Source organism: Vigna angularis, chromosome 4, assembly GCF_016808095.1.
Source record: "Vigna angularis cultivar LongXiaoDou No.4 chromosome 4, ASM1680809v1, whole genome shotgun sequence".
NCBI classification, from domain to species: Eukaryota; Viridiplantae; Streptophyta; class Magnoliopsida; order Fabales; family Fabaceae; genus Vigna; species Vigna angularis.
Window position 1 is genome coordinate 5,581 of NC_068973.1, and position 27,960 is coordinate 33,540.

At 33.7% G+C, this 27,960-nt stretch overlaps 2 protein-coding genes across 6 annotated transcripts; both read right to left on the reverse strand.

Annotated features, from left to right (window-relative positions):
• Positions 1-4,242: 4,242 nt before the first annotated feature.
• On the reverse strand, positions 4,243-8,142 carry LOC108322252 (uncharacterized). 4 transcript variants are annotated; one of them, XM_052876565.1, is made up of 5 exons: positions 7,985-8,142; positions 7,406-7,810; positions 6,316-6,688; positions 6,072-6,154; positions 4,243-4,598 (listed from the first exon to the last, which is right to left on the reverse strand). In XM_052876565.1, exons 2-5 carry the CDS (start codon positions 7,784-7,786, stop codon positions 4,530-4,532), a joined length of 906 nt encoding a protein of 301 aa, XP_052732525.1. In that variant the 5' UTR covers positions 7,787-7,810; positions 7,985-8,142; the 3' UTR covers positions 4,243-4,529. The 4 variants fall into 4 exon arrangements, with proteins under 4 accessions (XP_052732525.1, XP_052732526.1, XP_052732527.1 ...); XM_052876566.1 differs by having other exon boundaries at positions 4,577-4,700; XM_052876567.1 differs by lacking the exon at positions 4,243-4,598 and adding an exon at positions 5,174-5,697.
• Positions 8,143-16,136: 7,994 nt separating this feature from the next.
• On the reverse strand, positions 16,137-27,459 carry LOC108322314 (ankyrin repeat-containing protein At5g02620). Of its 2 annotated transcripts, XM_017554366.2 has the most exons (4): positions 27,403-27,444; positions 26,449-26,920; positions 25,400-25,809; positions 16,137-17,301 (listed from the first exon to the last, which is right to left on the reverse strand). In XM_017554366.2, exons 2-4 carry the CDS (start codon positions 26,870-26,872, stop codon positions 16,459-16,461), a joined length of 1,677 nt encoding a protein of 558 aa, XP_017409855.1. In that variant the 5' UTR covers positions 26,873-26,920; positions 27,403-27,444; the 3' UTR covers positions 16,137-16,458. The 2 variants fall into 2 exon arrangements, with proteins under 2 accessions (XP_017409855.1, XP_052732074.1); XM_052876114.1 differs by having other exon boundaries at positions 26,449-27,459.
• Positions 27,460-27,960: the final 501 nt, after the last annotated feature.

The following is a 27,960-nucleotide window of genomic DNA, read 5'->3' on the forward strand; positions in this document are numbered from 1 at the left end:
TCTTCATTTATAAAAGTGTTTGGAATATGTCCACAATTAGTAAACGAAGTTAGTGCGTTGATGATTTGACACAAGTTATTAGCAACATGTCAATATATTGTTTTGTGCGTGCTTACGTGTAACTGACTTACAAAAGATATGGTGTTTTATTCAGATAGGGTCCAAATTTTGAATCAACCACAGTCCAACCTTGCCGGAGCCATCACGACCCCCATTGGCCACACCCATTAGCTCCCTCATTGTCGCAAACTTGCATCACCACCGTCAACCAAAACTCAAAAATGTGAGAATTAAAAACCCTAAATGCAGGAAGCCTAACTCCAAAATCAGGAAAGAAGAAATAGAATTGCAAGAGAGAAATCAGGAAAGAAACCCAAAATTTGAAAGAAACCCAATAGAGAAATCATGAAGAAATAGAATCTCAACCCAAGAGAGAAATCAGGAAAGAAACCCATAATTTGAAAGCCCTAAACAATGTTTCCCCTGCCGCAACCCAAACAACCACTGTCAAGCTGATTTCTTAGGCAGAAACCCCATGGCCACTCCATCTTCAACCCCAACAAGAACAAGAATTGCAAGATCAAGACTACAAGATCAGAAACCACAGAAATCAATTTGGAATGAACCCTTACCTCCCAAATGACAAAACTCAAATATCAGAACAAACACCTCCAAAATCGAAGAGGAAAATAAAACCCCAATTTCAAAACCCAAATTGCAAGAACAATTTGCAATCACAGAAACCCTAAATCGCAGAATCTAGAACGAAAACCCCCAAAATTCGAGAACAAATCAAAACCCTAATTGCAATTTCAGAAGAGGAGGAGGAGGATTGCGTCGCGAATCAAAACCTGCAGAACAGGGAACCAAAATCATCTACCCCAAAATGCTAGCCTCACATGACAACAGAGAACCCAAAAATCCCCAAACGAAACCCTCGCCGCAACACGCAGATGCCCTTTCCGCGAAACGTAGAAGCTTTCGTCGTGCTCTCCGCCGCGCAATAGTCGTGTCTTCGTCGCGCCTTCGCTCTGTCATCGTCGGCGTGAGGTCGTTGCCTATGCTCAAGACGCAACAAGACGCATATCATCCTCGCCCCAACATTGGGTCGTTCGCGGTGGAGAGAAAAACATAAATTTCAAGCTCCTGGCTTGAGTGTGATGAGGGAGAAAGAGAAAGGGCAGAATGAGCCACTTAGTGTGACCCCTCGAAGGAATAATGACACGTAAGCACTATAGGCTGCCAGATCATCAATCTATTAACGTCGTTTGGTTATACTTAATGGAAAGGACAAATTTGACGCAAAGTTTACTAACTGTGGGCATATTCCAAACACTTTTATAAATGGAGACTGAATTGACATTATCCAACGAAAGTGGGGATCAAAAAGGCTATTAAACCTCCAAACAACAAGCTGACTGTACTATATGAGGCTGGACCTATGATACAATGGAGTAGCCGACACATAAAAGGGTGTTTCATCCTACACTTCCAACATACCTCCAACTTTTTCAAAAATTTCATTTTTAACTTTAATAAATATCTTTCTATTTTCTTCTTTTTCTTACTAAAGACACTTTAATAAATATATTTTTATTTTTTTCTTTTCTTATTAAAGGCTCTACACCAACTTAATAATAATTTAATTTAAATTTAAATATTATTTAATATAACTCAATATTTTAATAAATATTAAAATATAATTTATATTATAATAATAGTTATATTAAAAAATAAAAATAAAATAATAATAATAATATAAAATTTAATTTAATATATTCAAAAATATTAAATTATATTAAAATATTAAAATAAATTAAAAAATTATTAAATTTTAAATAAAAACAAAAATTTTAAAAAGATTGTTAATCGGATATCAAAATCCATAAAATATACTAACAGTTTTGTTTTTTATTTAAAATTTAATAAATATTTAATTTAATTGAAAATTATAATATTATTTATTATATTTTTACATTTTAATAATTATTAAAATATGATTTATATTTTCATAATAATTTTATTAAAAAAATAAAAATATAATAACAAAAATAAAAGTAATAATAATGAAAATAAAAATAATATTTAAAATCACATTTAATATATTTAAATATATTACATTATATTAAAATATTAAATTAAATTAAATAATTATTAAAATTTAAATAAATAAATAAATTTTACATCCGTTAATCGAATATCATATCCGTATTATAAATTATCGGTTTTTTATATCGATTAACAAATTTTTTTAAATTTTGTTTTTTTTAAGTTTTTATAATTATTTAATTTATTTTAATATTACTTTTATTTTAGATATTTTTATTTTTATTTTTTAATAAAACTTATAAAAATATAAATTATATTAAATTATAAAAATATAATAGATAATATTATAATTTTCAATTAAATTAAATATTTATTAAATTTAAAATAAAAACAAAACTGTTAACATAGTTTACGAATATCCGACAAACAAGTTTTTAAAATTTTTGTTTCTATTTAATTATTTAATTTATTTTAATATTTTAATATAATTTAATATTTTTAAATATATTAAATCAAATTTTATATTATTATTATTATTATTATTATTATTTGTTTTTAATTATTTTATTTTTATTTTTTTAATATAACTATTATTATAATATAAATTATATTTTAATTATTATTAAAATATTAAATAATATTAAATAATATTTAAATTTTAAATCAAATTAGATTATTATTAAGATGGTGAAAAAATGTCTTAAATAAAAAAGATAAAAAATATTTATTAAAGTTAAAAATAAATATTTTTAAAAAAAATAGAGATAGGATAAAATATTGGAAGTGCTCGATGAACACGTAAAAAAAAGACTAAACCCAAACATGAAACATATTACACATAGAAGAACTACTACTATTTTATACATAGGTGTTTCTCCTGCACCATCATTTCTTCCTTCACCCCTAAATTCTAAAATTTCATTTTTACCCTTCATTAAAATATATTAAAAACCTTAATTTAGAGGCGTACACATTTTTTTCTTCCTTCTTCCTCTCTCGGCGCCCTCTGTACCTCCATCCATCTCGTCTCAACAGCTTTTTCATCCTCTCAAGTTGTGAGCTTTTGTTGCTTATTCCACTCACCATTTCAATTTCATGGATTTGAAGCGAAGCTCTAATTGTATTTGGGTTTGTGCTGCAACTCCCATTGAATGGATAATGAAATGAGTGTTTCATCCTACACCTCCAACATTTCATCCTGCACCTCCAAAAATTCCATTTTTATCCTTCTGACATTTGTATCTCCAACTTTTTTAAAAATTTCATTTATTCTCTTTCTTATTAAAGCATTTTAATAACTATTTTTTTATTTTCTTCTCTTTCTTATTAAAGACACTTCACACCACCTTAAAATTAATTCTAATTCAATTTAAAATTTAAATATTATTTAATATAATTTTATATTTTAATAATTATTAAAATATGATTTATATTATAATAATAACTATATTAAAAAATAAAAATAAAATAATAAAAATAAAATAATAATAATAATATAAAATTTGACTTAATATATTCAAATATATTAAATTATATTAAAATATTAAAACAAATTAAATAATTATTAAATTGAAAATAAAAACAAAAATTTTTAAAAAATCGAAAATCAGTTTTGTTTTTTATTTAAAATTTAATCAATATTTAATTTAATTAAAATTATAGCATTATTTATTATATTTTTATATTTTAATAATTATTAAAATATGATTTATATTTTTATAATATTTTTATTAAAAAATAAAACTAATAATAACTAAAATAAGAGTAAAAATAATAAAAATAAAAATTATATTAAAAATGATATAAATTTATCGGACGTCAATATCCGACTCGTTTCTGAAATTAAATATTGATTAAATTTTAAATAAAAAATAAAACTGATTTTCGATAACAAGTTTTTAAAAAATTTTGTTTTTATTTTCAATTTAATAATTGTTTAATTTATTTTAATATTTTAATATAATTTAATATTTTTGAATATATTAAGTCAAATTTTATATTATTATTATTATTTTATTTTTATTTTTATTTTAATTATTTTATTTTTATTTTTTTAATATAGTTATTATTATAATCTAAATTATATTTTAATAATTATTAAAATATAAAATTATATTAAATAATATTTAAATTTTAAATTAAATTAGAATTAATTTTAAGGTGGTGTAGAGTGTCTTTGATAAGAAAGAGAAGAAAATAAAAAAATATTATTAAAATGTCTTTAATAAAAAAGAGAATAAATGAAATTTTTAAAAAAGTTGGAGGTGCAGGATGTCAGAAGGTTAAAAATGAAATTTTTAGAGGTGCAGAATGAGATGTTGGAGGTGTAGGATGAAGCACTCTAATAAAATTGAATCTGTCCTTTATCTTCTCATCTGCCCTAACCAATAGCAATATGTTGGAACCCCTCTTCTTGCCAAATGCCACCCCTATGAATTGAAAATTATTCTGCATATTCTTGTGGGATTCGGCCTCTAACTTTAGTTGTCTCGAGCTCTCATTGTGGATTGGCATGGAAAACTTATTGGCTTCAAATTGCTTTGGTTTCTCTAAAAAAAAATGCTATAAGTGGCGGAGATAGATACGAATGACGAAATAATGAAGAATGGATGGTCATGAATGATAAAGGCATGCTGCTTCTGGATTCATCACTACAAAAAGAATTGTTTAATCATTTCATAAGATATTTTAAAATCTGAAAATATATTCCAAAACACTGAAAAACTAAAAAATTACATTCTAATTGAGGATTTTAAAAATAATTTTTTATTCAAAATAAATAAGTAAAATATTTTTAGATTCGAAAATATCTTTTAAAATATTTTACTGAACCTCTAATTCAATATATATATATATATATATATATATATATATATATATTCGAATTCGAAAATACTTTTGTGATCATTCAATCTATAAAATATTAAAATATATAAATATATAAAATTAAATTGTATTAATTATTTTACTTTATCATGTGATATTTTGAATATTTAAATAAATTTATTGACAAGCAGACAAGGAATTGAAAGCCTCTTGTTTCAAAAAGCGAATAATTAAAGTCATTTACTCATTTTCAGCATATACTAAAAATATTCTGTTGTAACATGATATTTAATGTGTGTTTTTCTTTTTCTTCTTGCACTCTCACAATTTCTTGGCGCATCTCCAAATTTTCAACGTAACTATTTTAGTCTGTAAAAATAACTTCCAAATTACCATTTTTGGAATTTTTCTAGAACAATTTTTCCATGATATAATTTTCCGAATAAAATTTTCAAAACAAAAGTCCAAAAATAAAATTTTTAGATGGAGATTTTCGAAATGCAATGTGGTAAGATTTCTGGAACATATATAAAAGGATTATGTGAAAAGATAACCAACATAAAGATATACGGGTTCACCACCTTAAGTAGAGATCGAGGGTAGGGTTTCTAAAGTTTGCACCAAATCTAAAGATAGAAGTTCACAATCTTAAGAGATAAAGGATAGTTTTGTAATGGGAGGATTTATCAAGTTTGTCAGAAAAATAGTGAAGGGAGGGTTTTCCCAAGGTTGTTAAGAAAACTTGTAGTATATTGTGATACCATGGAATACATTTGAGATGAATTCGTGTACGTAGACAAGTGGTGTCAAGTCATTTATCTACTGCACTGAATGTTAAAGCCAAAAGAAATAACTTAACAAGTAATTACAAGAAGAATTCTGCAAAATTGATTCAGAAAGGTCAAGCGTCACAGCTTAACAACGCAAGCGATTAAATATTCGAATGTAAATAAAATACTTCTTAGTAGATTATCAGTGAGTAGATTATCAGTGAGTTTATTAATAGGATGGATGAACTATGTTAAGTTGAAACTATACCGACACTTGATCAGTGTCCATCTAAGCTATGATAATTGAACAAATAATTCGTATTTAAGCTATGATCAATCAATTGGAAAAGCGTTCAAAAGCCCTGTCTTGAGACAGTAATCTAAAGCAACAGCAACAGAAACAAAAATTAAGAGATTCTCACTCACATAAATTGTTCCGTCTTGGGCATGTGATAAGAAGCTTTGAAAGTTTGGTTCAAGGAGTGGTCCACCACTTAGGGTTCCGAGACCTGCATCATGAGTTTGTTTCAGTAATACCAATATTAGGTTTATTTAGACTCAAAGTATTCAACTCAAGACCTCAAAAGAAAAAAAAAGGACAAGATGATATTTTATCTAAAATGATGCAGTGACAAAATTTGAATCCATTTAAAATGTAAGCATGGTAAACCTTTAACAACACCAAAAGCTGCTGCAACCCCAGTTTTAAGTTGAACATCATCCAAGTTTCTCCTTATAGTGTAACGAAAAGTCACTCCAAACAATGCACAACTAATGAAGTTGATTGTCAAAGGAAGAAGCAGCTGAGTTGTGTCGGTGACTTGAGTGAAACATATGGGGAGACCTGAAACGGTACCAACAAGGGCAGAAATTGATGCTGTTTTTATTGACTCCCATCTCTCTTCATCTCGATCAGTTTCTTCACTTTTCATCCCCATGGATGTACCGCCACCTTCAGGGCCTCCCATATTTACCAACAGAGACTGCTCTGCTTTCTCCACCAGGGCTTTTGCCTCTGATATGTCTCTTTGACATTCTTCAATCTTAAACTCACTCAATTTTTGTAAGTAACGACTAAAGTAAGAATCAAATAATTAAAAGAAATCAAGTCAAAAACATCTCATGAACTACGTAATACTTTTTAATCATAAGTAAATAGTACTTTTGCTATAAAATAACTCATTGATAAGTACCAATATCAGTTATTGAAGAATTATTAAATAAATTGAGGCAAAATATTTCTGTAAAGTATACATAGGCTGGCTAAAATAAGATAAACATGTATGAAAATGACTTTTTACAGGAGTCATTTCTCACTCATCATGAACATTATGAGCTCCTAGCTACGCCATTCAATTTAATCAATACTTCCACACCTTCCAATGCACTGTAAATTATGTTTGTAGTCGTCATTCTTGAGAAAATTCATTTATGTTGGTTCCTTTTTTAGAAAAACATCTATTGATCATTTTATAACTACACTAAATGAACTTTAAAGTACTATGTTCATTGGTAAAAGTAATTAATTTTTCTTATAATTAGTTCCAGTAGATAGTAACATTTCTTCTAAACTAAAAGAGATGAAATATCTATAGAGAGGAGATGTAGATAAACGCAATCCTGGTTTCAACCACAAGAATTAGGACATATTTTTAATATTAAATTGGTCATGAGTCTACAGATATTAGTAAAATCCAGAGATTAATCTTATCTTTTAGTCTGAGATTTTGATATCTAAGGAAGAAAAGCTCAACCATTACCTCGAGAACTTCGCCTTCCAGTTGGTTGACGTAATCCTTCAACTGCTTGACAGCTAATTCTTGTTTTTGGATCAATTCAAGTTCTCTCTTAGCCATCTCAACCCGCTGCGACGCCTTCTCTAAACCATCTAGCAAAATCTTGTTCTCTTTTCTGCTCAATAGTTCTTGAACTTGCTTGTCAACCAACCCATACAGTGGGTCCTTCACATCGTCACTTCCCTTTTCATCTGAGCTACTGCAGAGGCATTTGAACGATGGAACTGATCTAAAAGACTTGATGAACAAAGGAAAAGGAACTTGAACGGAGTTCACAATATTAGTGCAGGGATTCATAGCGTTCGTCAGTGAATTCCAACTTCTCTTATTATCTATGCTGCCCATTATGTGGTGGCTGTGAAGAAGAATCTGATACAAAAAACAGTTTAAATTGTAATATCATCTCATAAAATACCCTTTACATTTGTCTAACTTTTAATAACAATCAATTATGTAAAAAAACAAAAAAAAAATCTAGAAAATTAAGATTACTTTTCATTAAATTAAAAGTTAAGAGGTTGAAGATAGTAGGTGTTCACTTACGCAAAATCTGGCATCGAGGAGTTCGACTATCAGTACCACAGCATCGACCCCGAGTGATGTCAGGCAAAGAGAAGGTGGAGGAGAAACGAAACAAGTTGGGTATAACAACCACAGAAGAAAGGAAGCTGAGAAGAGAACGAGAAAATTTGGGTTAAATTAAAAAATTATTTTTAACTTTTCAGATAATGCATGGGATAGTGGTAGCAAATGGGGCCGGGCAGTAGAGACCCTTCTAAAGGCCCAATTCTTCTGAAGCACTATCTTATTCAATGAAAAGTTATTTAAAATTATACTTTTTATAAAAAATGATTTAATTGTCTTTGTAAATATAGTATTAAAATTTAAAAATATAGTAATATTAGTAAATAAAGAGATATACTGTGAATTTTTTTGTTATTATATTGGTAATTTTAATTACTAAGTCGATAGTTATATTTTTAAAATGTGACCACTATTTTAGAAAAAATTAATTTTTTGTTTGCAAGAAAACATGAAGCCGAAAGTATAAGCACTAATTCGATCTGCATATGTGGTATTTTAGTTCATTGTGTTCTTTAGATTGTCATATTTTTTTAGGACAGGGTGATTATATATTTTCTTACTTGTTTTGTTTCTCACTTATTGGTTGTTCAGTATGTGAGAAGGTAGAAAGCTAGGGGAGAACAACTTACAACTCTAAGTCAGTTTGTGGTAAAATGGAATTAAATTTTGGATTCAGTTTTATTTGCCATATGCACGTAAAATGAATGCTTACTATAGGTTCTGCATTTTTCCAATTAATTTCTTAATACATTTTTGTCAATGCATTTGCACTATCATGTTTATTTTTCCAGTTCTAATGTTTTGTACCCAATTTAAATTGTATGCAATGAAAAATTGAATGTTGGCTTGTAAAGGGCTTTTCCTCAGATTGTCGTAGCTCTTATCTTCACATTTTCTTGGTTATCCAGCATAACCATGATCTATGAGTCGTAGCCTTTGGCTTCTGAGATGTATATATGATGTTATTGAAAATTCTTCAAGAACTACAGTCTGTATATGGTGTTTTCATGTCACATTTGTAATTCATGGTGTCTCAAATTTTGGTTTGAATTCCTCAAATGAATCTATTCTTTATTTTTATAAATTTGATGTGGATTGTGCTTGTATTCAGGTAGCTGACGAACTTGTAGCTGAATTTGCTGATCCAAGCAAACGTGCTTCAACTCCTGATCAGGTTTTTTCTTTTGTATAAATTCTTTCTTATTAACATTTGACAGCAATAATATGACGAGAAAAAATCCGTCAGAGGGTGTATGATGCTTTGAATGTTTTAATGGCAATGGATATTATTTCTTATTAACATTTGACAGCAATAATATGACGAGAAAAAATCCGTCAGAGGGTGTATGATGCTTTGAATGTTTTAACGGCAATGGATATTATTTCTAAGGATAACAAGGAAATACAATAGATGGGTCTTCCTCGTGCAAGTCTAAGCGATATTGAAGATCTAAAGGTTTGTAAACAGTATTCAATTGTTTTATTTTTGATACATGATTTACCGTGATGCTCTGTTATTCTAAATAACACAAGAAAAATTATAATTTTAACTCATAATCAGTTCAACAGACAGAACGTTTTGGACTAGGAATAGAATTGAGAAGAAAGCATCCTATTTTCAAGAGTTGGAGGATCAAGTAAGGACTGTTATCAATAGTGGATTTAGTCTGGGTTTGAACTCCTGTGCCTAGTTTACGTTTTGAAATTTGTAACTGTTTTGTAAGAAGGCCCTATGGATTTTTGTCCGTAATGATTGATTTTTGTTTGCTAACTTTTGTATTAATTTATGAAGTGCATAGGTCTTCAGAAACTTATAGAACGAAATGAGTAAATATATAGCTCCGGGAATGCTCCTAATGGAGGTGTATCTTTAGCATTCATTCTAGTGCAGTTATGCTATGATGTACTGTCATTGGTTATTTTGTCCACTAGAAATTGTTTCTAACTTTTCCCCTTTGGATCTTTGATTTGTTAGATAATGCCTATACTTATATCTCCTTGGTCTTAAGTCTGATATAACTGGTCACCATTCACTTAATATGTTGGCTTAAGGCCTAAAGTTTAGATTACAAGTGATCTATATCAAATGAGACCTCAGTTATGCTTCTTGGGTAAATTAAGTAGAATATTTTTTCTTCATCATTGTTATGAACATTTGTTAGAATTTGTCATTTAAATATAAATGTAGTTGCTAGGGTTATTAATAATATTTTTTCCATTTATTTCGATTTTCTCAGGTTAAGTTAGTCACTTTTTCTGCTCTATGCTTATGGATATCTATACAAAATCCATTTTTATTTAACGACTGATAAGTGCATATTTATGTCCACAAAATTTAAATTTTTAATGGGATAATTGTGCTTAAATAGTTGATTTTAAGTCAATTTGTGATGATTGGAATTATTGGGTTTGGGAAATAAAGAGACGTAAAAAGTAAGTTTTAGCGCATAAATTATTCTTGGATGTTCTAATGTTTATTTGTGCAGGTCAGAATATAAGTTGAGTGCTTCATCCTACACCTCCAACATCTCATCTTGCACCTCCAAAAATTCCATTTTTAACCTTCTGACATCCTGCACCTCCAACTTTTTTAAAAATTTCATTTATTCTCTTTCTTATTAAAGACATTTTAATAATATTTTTTTATTTTCTTCTCTTTCTTATTAAAGACACTCTACACCACCTTAAAATTAATTCTAATTTAATTTAAAATTTAAATATTATTTAATATAATTTTATATTTTAATAATTATTAAAATATGATTTATATTATAATAATAACTATATTAAAAAAATAAAAATAAAATAATTAAAATAAAAATAAAAATAAAATAATAATAATAATATAAAATTTGACTTAATATATTCAAAAATATTAAATTATATTAAAATATTAAAATAAATTAAACAATTATTAAATTGAAAATAAAAACAAAATGTTTTAAAAAGTTTTATTTTTTATTTAAAATTTAATCAATATTTAATTTCAGAAACGAGTCGGATATTGACGTCCGATAAATTTATAATCGGATATGGATATCCGATAAATAAATTTTTCTAAAATTTTGATTTTTATTTAAATTTTAATAATTATTTAATTTAGTTTAATATTTTAATATAATTTAATATATTTAAATATATTAAATGTCATTTTTAATATAATTTTTATTTTTATTATTTTTACTCTTATTTTAGTTATTATTAGTTTTACTTTTTAATAAAAATATTATAAAAATATAAATCATATTTTAATAATTATTAAAATATAAAAATATAATAAATAATGCTATAATTTTAATTAAATTAAATATTGATTAAATTTTAAATAAAAAACAAAACTGATTTTCGATTTTTTAAAAATTTTTGTTTTTATTTTCAATTTAATAATTATTTAATTTGTTTTAATATTTTAATATAATTTAATATATTTGAATATATTAAGTCAAATTTTATATTATTATTATTATTTTATTTTTATTTTTATTTTAATTATTTTATTTTTATTTTTTTAATATAGTTATTATTATAATATAAATCATATTTTAATAATTATTAAAATATAAAATTATATTAAATAATATTTAAATTTTAAATTGAATTAGAATTAATTTTAAGGTGGTGTGAAGTGTCTTTAATAAGAAAGAGAAGAAAATAAAAAAATAGTTATTAAAATGCTTTAATAAGAAAGAGAATAAATGAAATTTTTAAAAAAGTTGGAGATACAGATGTCAGAAGGATAAAAATGGAATTTTTGGAGGTGCAGGATGAAATGTTGGAGGTGTAGGATGAAGCACTCATATAAGTTTTATTGGTCCAAATGGCAATTCAAGGCCCAAAATCAAGTTTTGTTTGGAAAATAATGTACAGATGGGCCAAACTGACAACTTTTACCCTTGCACCTCCCAATTTCCCTATATACACCCCTCTTCTCTTAACCAGGCCCAAATACTAAGCCCAACAGTAACCCTATTCTGAATACACCTCCTAAAATTTCCTACCCATACCTCTCCTACCATTAATTAAACCAGATTTTATCAAATGTTGCCACGTGTCCAAATCCCTCCACTAACATATCAAACCGTCCAGATGATGCCACGTCACTTATCCTTGCACTAATCAGTGAGCCAATCAGGTTTTGCCACTTCACCACCCATGACACATCAGCCCTAACCCATGAGCATCATCTTTCACCTTCTCCACAGAAACCCTAACCGCCAATGTCGCCACTGCCGTGTCGCCGCCATCACTTCGCGAGCCTCCTCGCCGCTCCATGACCGGAAAATCTTCAGGCCACCATCTTCCTCGTCGCGCCGCCAGCACCAAAGCGCGACATCCATGGCCGCCGCAACACCACGCTCCTCGCGACCTTCTTCCACAGCCACCGTCATCTTCATCTTCTCCATTCTCGGAACCAAATCGAGCCACCGCAAACAACCACCACGCCACTCGCGCCTTGCCACTACAATACCACTATGCCACCGACACGGTCTCACCGTCACCACGGTCTCGCCGTCACCACCATGAACCACGAGTGCGCCACCTTCTCGGAACCCAATCGCGACATCTCCTCACGGGACACCTTGTCGCCTCCTCCGAAATCATCTTCATCACGCCGTTCCATCATTCTCGCACCTAGCCACCACAACGCTTCAACGGACCACCACCTGCACTCAGAAAAACCACACAGCAAAACCCAGAACAGAAATCGCCACTGCAACCACCGAGGCAGCTCCACAATCTCGAGCCTCTCCTCTTTTCCTCACGGCACGCAGACGGCAAAAGGGAATCCCTTTCCCCAAATCTGAAACCCTAATTGGGGAAGGAAGAGAGCAGCCACGTGGCGAGCTCCCATTGGGCGCGTCCTTTCTCTGGTCAAAAGCTGGTCAACAGGGGTTCTGGTGCAAATTTGGAGAATTCTGAAGGGGCTAAAGTGCAGATAGAGAAAGTTTCAGGGCATTTGTGCAATTTTGAAAAGTCAAAAAAAGCTAAAAGATAAAATTCAGTTGTTAAATTAATTTAATTTGTGAATATCAACAGAAAACATCTTCCAAATAATGTTATAATTATCTAAATCTTTTAGTTATTTGGAAGATATGAGATAAAAGATTCTGTCAACTGAATATTCAGAGTCCAAGCCCAAGCAAGCCCTATATTAAGAGACCCAGGGGGGACTTCACTTCAATTCATTCATTCTCTCATACTCTTCTCATTTTTCTTTCATCTTGTATTCAACTCCATTCATGGAGAGCTAAGCATCTAGGGCTACTCTGCTGTAATTCCATTATGGATTCTGAGGTTAGATTGAGTTAATGCAATTGTTTACTTTGGTTATTGATTTAAGTTGTTCTCTCTATGTCTTTCATCTCTATCTTGTTAAAAGCAAAGATTTTTGCATCATAATATGTTTGAATCTACATGCATATTGATTATATGAGTTTTAGGGTTTCTAGGTTTAAATTGAGAATCTACTTTGATTTAATTTAGGAACTTTCATATGATTAAATGGTTTTTACTATCAATTGAGAATGTACTTTGATTGATTAGTAATAATTTCAACTATAATCAATTGAGAATTTACTTTGATTGATTAGCTTTTAATTTGGTTAGGAGATTTAAGAATAGACATGATTAAACACAATAGAATTTGATTGAGAATGTACTTTGGTTGAATTTATTGTGAATAATCTAGAAAGGTTTTGCATTTGATTGAGAATTTACTTTGGTTAAATACATGATCGTCCTCAAATTAATTAAGAATGTACTTTAATTAATTTGAAACTTAAACAATAATCAATTGAACAATTATCCGTGAATAACCGATAATGAATCTATCTTGGAAAAGCAGTGGAATTAGCCTATTTCATCGTAGCTGTTTTTAAGTTTCTTATTTATTCTTTAAACACTCTTCAACCATTACTTTTATTCATAAGCATTACATAGCATTCGTAAGAGTCACAGATATTCAAAAGCAATTCCGTGTTTGTTGGGAGACGACTCAGGGTTACTTTAGCCCTATCTACTTTCTTGAATACTACTTGGCAATACTGAAGTTGCCTTGAAAAGTAATATTAATTTGATAGCTTCAACGACAGCCTATCAACGACTAAGAGATGTACGCTAATTGTTTCTTAGTCTTGCCATCATCATAAACACGTTTGTCAAGCGTTTTGTTCATGTACTACTAAATTCTGGATTTCGCTTGCATCCAACTTGCATATACATTTTTTTACCATAATGGCATTCATAAGTTGCTAAGTATTCTTAAGGGGTCCTGGAGAAAGTTGGTTTGAATTTTCAATATGCTATCTTCTATTTTATAAGGAATCTTAGGTAGTTTCTTCCTACACTTCCATAGTTATATTTTTGCATCTAATATTTTTCCCAATTTTAGTTTTTTAGATAACTTTTAAATTACATTTCAAATTGTACTAAAAAAAGGATAAAATGAATCATTAATAAAAGATAGTTAGAGGGACGTTTGTGTCATGGGAGTGAGACTTTTGAGAAAGTCTTTATATAGGGTGAAAGGGAGAATTATGGAGTAGAGAAAAGAGCCAACAAACAAGAGAGAGCTATGATGGAGGTAAAGATGGACATAGTTGCCATGAAAGATAATTCAGGAAATTAGAGAGAAGAAACGTCTTTCTAAGAAATGCGAGAAAATTTTGGAAAAGGGTGAAAATTCTATTAATGATGGAGGATGGAGGGAAAAAAGATCTATACAAAATGACAACGAGAAAGCAAAAGGAGTGCAAAGACATTGGATGAAAAGGGTGGAATTGCCTACATTTAAAGGGAGTGATTCGTTAGACTGGATTTTAAAGATAAATTTTTTTTGAGGTGCAAAATGTCATGCCACTACAACAAGTGTTGGTGTAATGACAGGAAAGGGGACCTGAGGCAGGTACATGGGAAAACATTACAACATTAAAGATCAATTTCTCGATTTTAACCTTGAGGAAAAGGTTGTTTTTGCGACAGCGGGTACTAAGCACTACGATAGTGATAGGAAATGAAATGTATACATTAGGAGGAAACCATTAATAAGAGATAGTTAGAGGGGTTTGCGTCAGAGGAGTGAGACTTTCTAAGAAAGTCTTTATATAGTGCAACATATTGTTGTGTGGGGTAGTTTTTGAGTTGTGCATAGTTGACTGAAATTATTGTCCTATGGGAAGGGTACATTGTACCTTGTAAGCAAATACTATGATTTCTCTATTTCTAACTCATCGTGAGAGAAATAACACGAGGAATACTCAGAAAAGACTGGTGCATGAACTTGTTTCCTGGGTTTTTAATCGAGGAATGTAACAAACAATGGTATAAAGGAATGCTTACCACTAAAATATCTGTGCTTTAAAGGGAGGTGTTCCAATATGAAGAAACTTCCACTTAAGGAGGAGATTGTTAAGATTCAAAGCGAGTTAAAAGTCCCACAATGGGTAAAAATAACTAAAATGAACAATAAATAAATGAAATGACTTATAAACTCATTCTTTTAATGTTTTAAATTGTAAATGATGTCTTAGTCTCTTGAATGAGTTTGTTCATAACTTATTGATCCCCTAAAAAAACTCGGGATAATCTAACTTAGCTACTGGTGAAGGATTTTTCAAGATTATTCTGTTGCTGGCTTTTCTTTGTCAATAGGTTAATATATATGCTATTAATGTATATGCTCAAATAACTGGAGTTGTTAATGTAGTTCGATTTGCTATGGATAGAGAACGACAATCTATGAATTGAGAGTAATTCCACATTGGTGGTTAAAGCTTTTTCTAACTCATTGTGCCTTGACAATTACGTAAACCATTGGAGTAACACTTTGAGTAGGATAACAAGTATGAATTTTCACGCATCACATCTCCACAAAGAAGGAAATTCTTCTCCGGACAAACTTGCTAACCATGGTGTTAATAACCAATGTAATGGGCGGGGAACTTTATTCCAGATTTCATTAGCTATGAATTTTATAGGAATAAGTTTCATCCATCATTTTATAGGTTTACTAACTGAGTAGGTTTTGGTCTTAGTACCTCACCATCTTACATTTCTTTTCTCTATTTCTTTTGTCATTTTGGTATGCTAGAAATGATTGATATAACTTAGGATGCCAATCTAGAAATGATTGATAACTTATGATGCCAATATAGTGATTATTTGCATACCTATCTTCCATTAAAAGAAGTCTTCACCACCACAATTATTTCACCAAGATCATACTAAATTTGATAAAATCCTTTCTACTTACTAGCGGACGTGGCGAGAATTCCCCACCCCCTTTTCGTCATTTCCCTCGGTTCTCACGGTATCTGTAGTCTAACAAAGACCGTAGGTTATCTTCATACAATCTGACACTGACAGTAGAAACTACCTATCACCACTTCAAGAATATGCTGGATAATGCAAGCCATTTCATGCGGATATATCAATTACAGTGCGTACATCCTCTTGTATTCACTGTTTAAAATCTCTTGGTCTGATGCATGAGACATGGAGAATGATCGACTCTCGGCCCTCAATTTTGTCTCCTCCATCCTATGCAAAATTACACAATAGCACATGGAGCCAATTGTAGAGAGCATTATCAAGCTTCCAATCACTGTAGCATATATTGCAAGCCATCTGGAGTGTGATCCCACCACCACGTATGTAAGAGAAATGAAGGCAATGGAAATGAAAAGGCAAGCCATCCACATGAGCTTGTTAATGACAAAAACAAGCTGCTTTTTTGCCTTTTGCTCAATAACAACTACGGAAGTTTGAACCACTACAACTGCCAGAGAGATGAACAATGCCAGGCTGTCAAACACAAAAAATATTAGGAAAGCTGCATTGTTTGCTATATTTGCTTGTCCAAGAGAAAATCCATCTGTTTTATTTTCAACATATTGACCCGGGACTGTGAAGATGGCTGCAAAAGCAACTGTAGCAATAAGAACGGCAACAACAGTTGCAGAGTTTATTGCATTGTTCAGGCCACTGATGTGTAGCTTTTTCAGCTTCTTTGCAATTTTCTGAACCCTCATGCCAGTCTGACGTGTCTGTTGGAGTTGGGATTGTACATCGTGCTTTATGTCACTGACAGTCTGCTTGAGTTGTTTTGAAGCATTTGGAGGTTTCCCTTGGTCAGTGGAATTAGCAGCCCCAGCATCCCTCAATATGGAGACAAGTTCAGGACTTCCAAATTTTTCTGCAACATCAAGAGGAGTTTCTCCAGCCTTATTTGTTGAATTGATGTTGATACCCTCCATTGATAACAAGCAGCGAACATTCTACAATAAATAATGACTAGTTTAGAATAGACATTGAAAGCTAACTTCTTTTCATTTCTAGGAATACGCTGTCTTTCCAATGATAAAACAAAGGTAGGATTGAAAATTTAGCATGGAATCATGCTGCCTATGCATAAGTATAAATTTATCCTACATATTTTTCCTTTGAGTTTACATTCATTCCTTAAGCTTCAGTTGCATGTATGCACGCACGCAATGCAAAACTGCCTCAGTTAAATTCAATGATCCTAGATCAGGAAGGCAAAACAAGAAAACCAATAATCTTAACAAAATCATATGGCTGTCTTTTGGCCTGGGTGATACAAGACAAAGGTGGTCAATTATTCACAGGGTTGTTGGGCAGACTACTAAAAATGGAGATACTTCACGATACTGTAGCAAAGGTACTTCAATGTTTAAGTAACAGTGAACAGACGTGTTAAAATATGTCTACCGTCAAAACAAGCAGATTAAGAATGTGGCTAATAACAAATCATGAATGAATGAATAAAATGAGAAAAAATATAGTAATTCTATTGTCTATCATACATAAGAATAGGAAGAAGAAATCAAGGCATAACATTTGTTAAGTTGAAATTTGTATTAGTCATGCAAAGGGTGGTTATTTATTTGAGTTTGGATAACCAAACTGGAACTAATTTGTCCAATAGCTGAAAACAAAGACTACGAACTAATCAGCATCACTTGGAATAGGAGACCAGACTGGTACTTGATATACAGATGTTAACGAGTAGATGAGTTAGAATAACTTCTAGTCGGTGTTATTTTTCTTTTCTTAATTTGATGGCTCGTTAGTTGTTAGCTGAGCCTGTGTGTAACTTAGTTAATGATCCTGGAGCAGGCTTTCCCTTCAAGGTATGAATGAAATTGAGTAATGATTGTCACAAACCAATTAAGTTGCAACTTTCACAGCAGTGGTGTCGAAAGTTTCACTCGTTTGTATGACAGTTGGTGAATTGGGAAACAAACTAATGTTCTATTTTCTACATGTGTAAATATGGTGCTTTTGGGTAATATTAGTCTGCTTTCAGAATAGGTTATAATTAAAATACTTAAGAAAAAACTTTTGACTGAACTGCTTGAGTGCAAAATATGTAAATCCAACCTTCAAACCAAAAGCAAATTATTGTTATTTAGAAAAATACTCAAACTTGAGTTCTCGCTTTTTATACAGTTCACAAGCTTTATCATCTAATACCAGTTTCAAATGGCCACTTGGAAATTGAAGATATTGGAGACATGTTCAGAGGCTTCATGAGAAATTATCTAAATAAGATCAGCTCAAAGTAAGTGAAAAAGTATTGGGGGAAACTATCCTAATATCTAGAGAAATTAAGCAAACTGTCAGAAGTAGAAAACAGCAAAAGGCAAATAAAACCTTCCATGGCTGAAGGCCAGAATCCAGTAACCTCCAATAAAAATGAGATGATGGGACATCTTCAGAATTGGACTAATCCTGGTGGCATTCATACTTACACATGAAAGAACTTCCGAAGGGGAACAATCCCACGGAATGGCTGGCTCCACTCATGAAGCAATCCTTTCAATGTAGGGAACACCAGTATATCAAGAAGGCCTCTAACATTCTTTCACATGGAAGGGAGGCATATACAAATGTTATAAAAGAGGGAAACTGCACGGTTATTGGGTACCAAAAGGAGTTCTACAAGTTGGATAATAGGGTGGTAGCCTGGTAGGATAGTCAAAAAAAGCTTTAATTAAGGCCTTGTTGAGCATTCACAAGAAATAGACCAAGAAAAATTACATGTTTAAGTACATACCATGCAGAAAACTATATGACTAACAAAGATTAAGGTTAGGATTTTAGGCATAGTGGGAGGCCAAAGGAGATAAAAATAACTAAATGCACTAAAATTGATGTTAAGCTGAAAAAATACGATGCATTACCAACTTACAGCCAAAGTTCCCTACACTGCTAGTTGAAAAGGATTAATTTGAATGAGAGAAGATTTTATTCAATTGATTTATTTGAAACGTCACCCTTTATAAATAGAGAATTTTAATCCTAAAGTATTGGTTACAAAGAGATCTCTAGAATTTTTGAAGAATTTCTAATAGTACACTTAATATTCTATTAGCAACACTCCTCCTTTAAGCTTGTGAATGTATCTATCATTCAAAACTTGCATGTGAGATCATGAAATTGTTCAGAAAGACTTTTGTAAACAAATCTGCTAACTAAAGTCCAAATGGGACATAAGAAATAGTGGCAAGGCCAGTTTTAATAGTGTCAATTATTTATCACAATAGTGACAAGGCCATTATTAGTGTCAATTTAATAGTGAACAATACTAATAGCTAATTCATTATCACAATAAAGAATCATAGACCCTTCACATGCCACTATAAAATCATTTAGATAATTCTCAACCATAACAATTCACACATCCCATGTGCCATAGCTCGGAATTCAGCCTCTCCACTAGACCTTTCAATAACATTTTGGTATAAGAGAGGTTTGATCCCGCTTTGCTGGTCTCAGTCTTGTCTGGCGAAGTCTCCCCATTGTCTTTGTCACCATTTTCTTCGATAACAACCGGATCAAGGCTTCTCTCCAAGCGACGAGCAACCTCGCCGACCAAAGGCTGAATTAGGTCCATATGTTGCCATGTGAACACTCTTTGTTGCTAGACACATGACATCCGTGTGCTGCTTTCCTCTCATCAAAGCACGCCGTGCCTCCACCATAACACTTGTTGAACCTCCTTGTCTTCGTTTTGACCATTGGTTCTTTATTTCCAATGTGATTGAAGATGAAATTCGGGATTCTCTATTTGTTCCTTGCTGGTTGTTTCTTTTATGTTGGTCTCCTCCAACGAAAATGTCTTGTAGGCCTGATACCTCTTTCTCTAGAGCTCTTACCATTACTTTTGAATAATTGAATGAGAAAACTTATCTCTCTTGGTCTACCTTAATTCAACTTTAGTTCCTTGGCCAAGGTTACCATAATTAATTTGAACAAGACTGGAGTAATGTGTCATCCAATCAAGTTGAACAATGGAAGAAAACTTATTTGCAACTTTGTGCATTACAATGACAATTGTGAAACCCAAACTAATAAGAGAAGAACCTGTAGAATCTTCTGTCATGGTTTCTACATGTGGAAGAGAAGGACATGGTGGTAGTAAATGCCTTCAATACACGACTTTCCTGACAAAACAACCACTTTCGAAGAGAAATGATCCTCTGGGATGGATAGATCCAACAGATAAGTTTCTTGAAGTGCAGAATGTCAATCAAGAGGAAAAGCTACAATTGGCTCTTATCCGTATGGAAGGAAACACTCACCGTTGGTTTAAGTTTTGGCATCAAAAGAACAAGAATCCATCATGGGAGGAATTTACAACAGCATTGAGGAGAAGATTTGGAGGCAAAGAACGAGTACTGTCCATGAAAAATTAGCAGCTATAAGGCAACATGAAATGGTTGAAAACTACATACAAGAATTCAAATTATTAGTGTCGCAAGTTCCTCAAACTTCAAAAGATAAGATGTTGTGGGGCTGCAACTAAATGTTTGGAATCAGATTCATCCACGTGATCCTATAGTATCTAATAAGAGTTATGGAGATCCCTCATGATATAGAAGAAGCTATGCAAGAGTCACACCATATTGGAGGACCTTCTTTCAGAAATAATGCATCTAATTTTTTGTATCAAGGAGGAAGTGGGGTGGTATCACAAACTGAAACAGTCAAGAACAGCAGGAGTACGCAAGTTTCTAATGGCATGGAAAGCAACACCCATGGATCAAGAATCCAAGAATCAAGAATGGGAAGTAATGTAATACGGGTTTTAGAAACAGAGGAATTCAAAATATGAAATATCTTGAATATGTTAGGAGAAGGGAAGAGGGAGGTATTTTCATTGCGGAGGGCTTACACTCCTGGCCACAAATGTCTAGAAAATTTTTTAAGAGCGGTCATATTAGTTAAAGATGAAGAAACGGGGAAATGATAGATAGTAGGTTGAGTGAAGTAGGGAAGTTGTTGGAGAGGAATTTGGAGGAAAATATTGACCAAGATTGTCAATATTTGGACTTATTTGTTTTCTCTACAAGAGGCATCACCTAATCTCACACCATGAAGATGCAGGGAAAAGTAAGAGGAAGATCCGTGTTGGTGTTGGGGCGAGTCACAACTTTATATCTTCAGGGTTGGTGCAGTTACTTGATCTACCAGTGGAATCTACTCCACCTTATGGTTTTAGATTGGGAGACGAATACAAAAAGCAGACATAAGGATGTTGTAAGGATGTAGAAATGCAGTTTCAAGAATACAAGGTCAATGAGACATTTTTCTTGTTTGAACTTGGAAGAGTAGATGTAATTTTGGGTGGAACTTGGTTGGCAACATTAGAAGTTGTTGTTAGATATATTATATCTTTTATCTTTTAGTTAGTTTGTTATTATTTCTCATTTGTATTTTGGGCTTAGCCCATATTTCTTCTATTATAAATAGAGAACCCTATGTGTGTTAACACAAGGGAGATTAATCCAAAATATAGTTTTTCACTATATTCAACATGGTATCAGAGCAGGTTCTCTGATCCTCTTCTAGTGGTCTCTGCTGTCTGCAGGCGGCCGGCCGCCATGGTTGCCGGCAGCCTCTACAGTTTCAGTCGGCAGTCCATTTTCTCTTCTTCTCAGTGCAGCCAGCTTCCGCTGCCGTCGCTGCTATCGCTGTACCCGCCACTTTCCGCGGCCAACCACCGTCGCCGCCACCACCGCAGTTTTAGCCGGTGACCTGCAGATCTGGACCGTCTCTTCGAGCGACGGCCAACCACGCCGGTTTCGAGAGCCAGTTCTCAGTCACGCGTCGCCACGCAGCACTTCTTTCAGGCCAGTCCGTCGCCGGTTGCCGGCCGCCGTCACAGTTTGGACCGGTGACCAGCAGATCTGAAGCATCTCCTCGAGCGACGGCCAACCCTGCCGGAGACAAGACCAGACTCCTCTTCACGCGCCTCCTCTTTCCGTCAGATCTCGGGCACGTGTTCTGCACGCGCCGCCTTCCCGGTGTCGGAGTTTCACCGCGACACCTCCATAGCTCTCGCCGGACCTCCCTCTCTCTGTTCAGACCTCAGAGCAGCCATTGCTGCCATCTTCGTCTGTCTTCGTAACCGCCGTTGATGGTCCAGGCACTGTTTTCCGCTGTACAGGCATTGTTTGTCGCTGTCCAGCCACTGTTTGCCGCCGTCCGCGCCGTCTACCGCTGTCCGCGCCGTCTACCGCTGTCCGCGCCGTCTTCCGTTGTTCAGGCGCCGTCTTCCGTTGTCCGGCGCCGTTTGCCGCTGTTCGGCGCTGTTTGCCGCCGTTCGGCCCTGTTTGCCGCTGTTCGGCACTGTTTGCCGCTGTTCGGCACTGTTTGCCGCTGTTCGGCACTGTTTGCCGCTGTTCGGCACTGTTTGCCGCTGTTCGGCACTGTTTGCCGCTGTTCGGCACTGTTTGCCGCTGTTCGGCACTGTTTGCCGCTGTTCGGCACTGTTTGCCGCTGTTCGGCACTGTTTGTCATTGTTCGGCACCGTATGCCGTTGTCCAGACGTCGTATGCTTCCAACAATTGTAGGCCCCCATCACCTCGTCAGTTAGTGATGGCAGTCCTGTAGTTTTGTCGCTTCCGGCCACTACAGGCCCCATCAGTCAGTGATGGCAATTTAGTCCCTACAGTTTTATAGCAGTCAACCGCCGCTGCAGCAACTACCGTCTCAGACAGATGCAACTGTGTCAGTTCTTCTTGGGCTAGAGTTTAGCCCGATCTTCTTGTGATACACTGCTAAGTATCACCACTTGGGAGTTGTCCAGCAAAGAATATTAGACCTCCAATCTTTGGATCTTTGATGCCTTTATTTCAGCATTATAGCTTAGTATTTTGTTTCTGTTTTAGTGATCCAGCAACTGTGATATTCCACATTTCTGCCCTTCACACTAAGGGGGAGTACGTTTCCAAGACACTGCAAGTCACATATATATGGGTGTAGTCCCTGCAGTTTTGTAGCTCTTAGCTTTCAGCTACCACTGTTGATCCCGTCACTCATCCATCATTGATTGGAAATCAGTCCTTGCAGTTTGTCATTGTCCACCACGGCTTTCCTTCATCCACTTTTGAAGTTTAAGTTTCACAAGTTGCTGTTAGTCCATCTATGTTTGCCTCACACTCTTGAAGACAAATCATCTAGTTCAACACTGAGTTCATCTATTCCAAGCTTAGTTCATACAATTTGTATGCTCCAGTTTGAGGGGGAGTGTTAGATATATTATATCTTTTATCTTTTAGTTAGTTTGTTATTATTTCTCATTTGTATTTTGGGCTTAGCCCATATTTCTTCTATTATAAATAGAGAACCCTATGTGTGTTAACACAAGGGAGATTAATCCAAAATATAGTTTTTCACTATATTCAACCGATGTTAAGGTGAATTTGAAGACTTTATTCATGAATTTATGCACTCAAAGCCAACCAGTCAAAATTAAAGGAGACCCCACTTTGGCAAAAACTTTGGTGACCCCACAAGTTTTGAGAAAAGAATCTGAAAAAGGTTTCTATTATATGGGAGATGCAGACCCGACAAGATATTAAGCTTAAGTTGTTGAAGAAAGGTGTTGAGTCTATAAATAGAGAAGGACTTTCCAAAAGGGATGCCGCGAAGCAAAGGGAGAGATCCTTTCTTCTAAGAAGCCAAGGGATGATGAAAGTAATTTATTAGATTCAAAGTCTTCAAGTATGGGAAACTGCAGTGGGCTGAATTTGGTTCCAATATGGATGAACCAAACACCAATAATAAGCAAAATCTGTCCCGCTAATTGCAACAACTATCCCATTAAGTGCAAAAGTTGTCCCACTAACCTCTCTCCCCTAAATGCAACATTTGTCCCACTAACTATAACAGTAGTCCCACTAACTCAAAGCTACATTAATTTCTTTTTTTTCTCCGACGATACACTCTCCACCCCCTCCTTATTCTCCTTGTTCAAAGTGCCTTTGAAGGAAGGTTACTTGGTTTTACCAAATGAGATTCAACTTGCTCAACAATCATTATTAGAAGATGTGTACTGGAGGAGACAAGTGTTGAACTGGAAGCACAAGAGTCTCAACAAGTGTTGGTGTAATAGCAAGAGGGCAGATCTAAAACAGTCATGTGGGAACACTTCTGCCATTAAAGTTCAATTTTCAAAATTCAACCTTGGGGACAAGATTGTTGTTGCAGTAATGGGTATTGTTAGGAAGGGAAATATTGAGAGAGAGGAATGTGTATTATAGAAGGGAATTTTGGATCCTTATATGAAAGGGTGCTACTTTTCGTAACAGAAAGTCCTTGATGTTAGTATTGTGAAACTTAATTTAGTCTCACATCCCTTAGTACTGTGAGATGTTGTTTTCATTTTGCTATATAAGTAACCCCATGTAATGAAGGAAACACAGAAATACAATGCATCATAGCTAACAACATATGGCAGGAAACAAAACTCTTACCAAAGGGAAACATCAGGCTAATCAGGTAAAGAAACTACAATCCAATTGGCTTCTTGTATCTCTTCAGAAAAATAAATACCATGACACCAAAGCCCTAACACCATCCCTTAGAGTATTTTATGTTTTTTATCTTTGAAAGCTTTCCATTAATTTAATGTATGGTCCCTCAAAAGGTAAAATTAGTCTTGGAACCCACAAGCTGGAACCCATAGCCCTGACCTTGAAATTAAGTTCCCCTAATGGATCCTAGTACATCAATGTGCAACCAAGAGAAAAATATAACTAATAAATAACCAGGGACTTTTGCTTTGAGGCTTTAAAATGCAATCCGCGACCACAACTTCAATTGCAATGTCAAGGTTTTTCGAGTCTCAACAGGCACATTGTGCTCGCATCTGCTACGTTTTGTTTAATGGACAATATGACCATTAACATCTGTGCAGTAGCCAAATTGTGGCTTACTTGTCTATTTTCTGTTAATTTCTAATCCATAAAAGAAGTATCAGCCAGGATCAACATTCATCATTGAGCAGAAATAAAGACTGTCTACGTGATCAATTTATCATGGCTATACAGAATAAAGAATCACCTGAGTACGGCCCTTCTTTGTGGCAATATGCAACGCTGTATTTCCTTTATTATCTTCCAAGAGTAAAACTGCTGGGTCAGGTTTTACCAATTCCAGCAAAATTTCTTTATTTTGCCCTTTCACAGCCATGTGTAGTGCAGTTTGGCCTTTCTTATCAGTTCTAAATCCAGTGCTTGGATCCTTGTTTAATAAAGCTTTCACAACTTCCAAGTGCCCCATCCTAGCCGCAGAGTGAAGGACAGTTTTACCATTATTCCTGGCTATTTTAGCAAGGTTAGAATCTGATTCCAGAAGGAGATTAACCACATCAATATGACCTTGACTTGCAGCTGTATGTAAAGCAGTTGAGTTGGACAAATCAGTGGTCATGGCCAAGTTGGGAAAGGACTGCAGTAGTTCTCTCAAAACCTCTGCAAAATTCTTTTTCAGTCAGAGATATATCGAGAGAGAATGAAATAACAGGCATGGTATTTGTGAAAAATATCTTTGGTTCTGCTTGCCTAGGATTCTCACCCATAGTAGTATATCAGAAACTTAAAAAACACTATCTGAAAGGCAAAGTAGTAAAACCATTGAAGCCAAATATATAATCGTAAAAGAACAAACTAGATGTGCATGTCAATTTACTGAGAAGCCACAATAATACAACTCATGTCTTCTCTAACTTCATTTTCAATATGCATAAAGAGAGACAGTTGCACAGGCAGGGATAAGGGAAGGATGGAATAATACAATCATTCCTGGACAATGTTTCTTTAACTAGGAAACACAAATTTCCAACTGTCTTAAACAAATCAAAAGTAACACATCCAAAGAGCGGCTTATTTGAAAACCTTATGGAAAAAGACTGAAAGGACAGGATGGATTTTTGGTTTTGGTTTAGATCTTAATTAACTAAAAATCAGTAGGTAACATATCACACCAACGCACAACCTTTTCAGGGTAATTATGCTCCGTTCATTTACATGGTAAAACTGTTACAAAATCCAAAACCAAAAAAAAGAAAATTATGGGGAGTCTAGACCCAAACATAATTGCAAGTGTCTTACCAAGATGACCTTGCTTTGCAGCAATATGGAATGGATCATAGCCATTTCTGGCCGCAATAGAAGCGGTTTGCAGGTCCAAGTACTTCAGTATCTCACTAACAACCAAAGCATGCCCATTCTCTGAAGCGACATAAAGAGGGGTCTCCCCCTCTAGGTTCTGCTTTGCCAACAAATCTTTCGTCTCACAATTAGAATAGTTTTGTATTATCTCCTTCACTCTGCTCAGGTTCCCTGCCCGAGCCGCTAAATGAATTGGTAAGTCACCACGTTTCCCAGGTGACTCCTTGCTCTTCTTCTTTTCGCTTCCCATAAAGCTGAGCTGCTTCTCCATCACTATGCGAAAACTCTTCTGTTTTTCCATAAATCCACGAAAACTCTTCTGTTTTTCCATAGTAGATGCCCGAAAACTGCTTTGTTTCTCCATTATCACTTGAAATCGCTGTCCGTGATAACAATGAAAATTTCTATCTCTCTACGAGGCAACAGAAGAAAAATTTAGAAGACCATTAATATTCACCAATAATCAAACTTATACAGACGGATAATTGGGTTTCGTATACATCAAACACGCTTATTTGAGTAAATTAACTCATCAAGAATACAAAGATACCACGAAGCAAACCAAAAGGCAAAAACTATTTTATCTATTTTCCATCGTTAACTTGGAAGTCAGAGATGCCTGTAGACTGGAAGGGCGAATACAATCATAAAATAGCACGAATATTAGAAATTAATTCATAATACCAAGATGCTAAACTCGGTGAAGTTGGACAGATAAATAGATCGAAACACAAAATCTGGAGGGCCGAAGACCGATTTTCAAAAACTCATGACTTAAAATTGTTCCGAAGCTAAGGAAAAGGATCACTTAAGATTCATGCGTCTAAAATTTGTTCAGAATAAGAAAAAATTAAAATTTTGGGAACAAAATCACAGCTGAAGTGACACTAATACCGCCAACAACAAGCGCAGAGTAACTTTTTTAATCCTATGCTAAACAAGGAACGAATAATCATCAGTCTTATCACCAGCCAACACGCACTAAATTGTAAAAGGAGTTTTGAGTAATTTACTTATTATTGTAAGGTTTAATTATATAAAATGGTGATATAAAATGGTGCTTTTTCGCATTTAAAAAAAATAGCCACTTCTTATATTTATTAGTCCTTAAAATTGACGGCGTTAACTTTTGTTTGATATGACTAAAGGCGAGGCCACATCTTATGCCAGTTGTCATGCCACGTTGATTGTTTCATTTTTCAAGTTGAACCTAACTTCGTCATCTACGACGACTCAGAAGCTTCTCGTCTCTGCCCCCTCGTCCTTCAGCAACACCGTGGCCAGGAATGTGTCGGCATTGTGGCCGTCCACGACAACCTCTTAGTAGGCATCAACATAATAAAATTGCATTCAATTTAATTACTTAAGTCATTCCCAAATTTAACAGGACTCGCTTGATCTTGTTTGAAGTGAAACATCCACATTCAGTCCAATGTGGCTGAAGTTCCATTC

Coding starts and splice junctions, on each gene's coding strand:
- LOC108322252 (XM_017554276.2), bottom strand. CDS start 7,786: ATGGGCAGCATAGATAATAAGAGAAGTTGGAATTCACTGACGAACGCT. Junction 6,689..7,405: donor TGGAAGGCGAAGTTCTCGAG/GTAATGGTTGAG, acceptor AGTGAGTTTAAG/ATTGAAGAATGTCAAAGAGA. Junction 6,155..6,315: donor AGCTTTTGGTGTTGTTAAAG/GTTTACCATGCT, acceptor CTCATGATGCAG/GTCTCGGAACCCTAAGTGGT.
- LOC108322314 (XM_052876114.1), bottom strand. CDS start 26,872: ATGGAGAAACAAAGCAGTTTTCGGGCATCTACTATGGAAAAACAGAAG. Junction 25,810..26,448: donor TGCAAAGCAAGGTCATCTTG/GTAAGACACTTG, acceptor AGAATTTTGCAG/AGGTTTTGAGAGAACTACTG. Junction 17,302..25,399: donor CAAAGAAGGGCCGTACTCAG/GTGATTCTTTAT, acceptor TATTTATTGTAG/AATGTTCGCTGCTTGTTATC.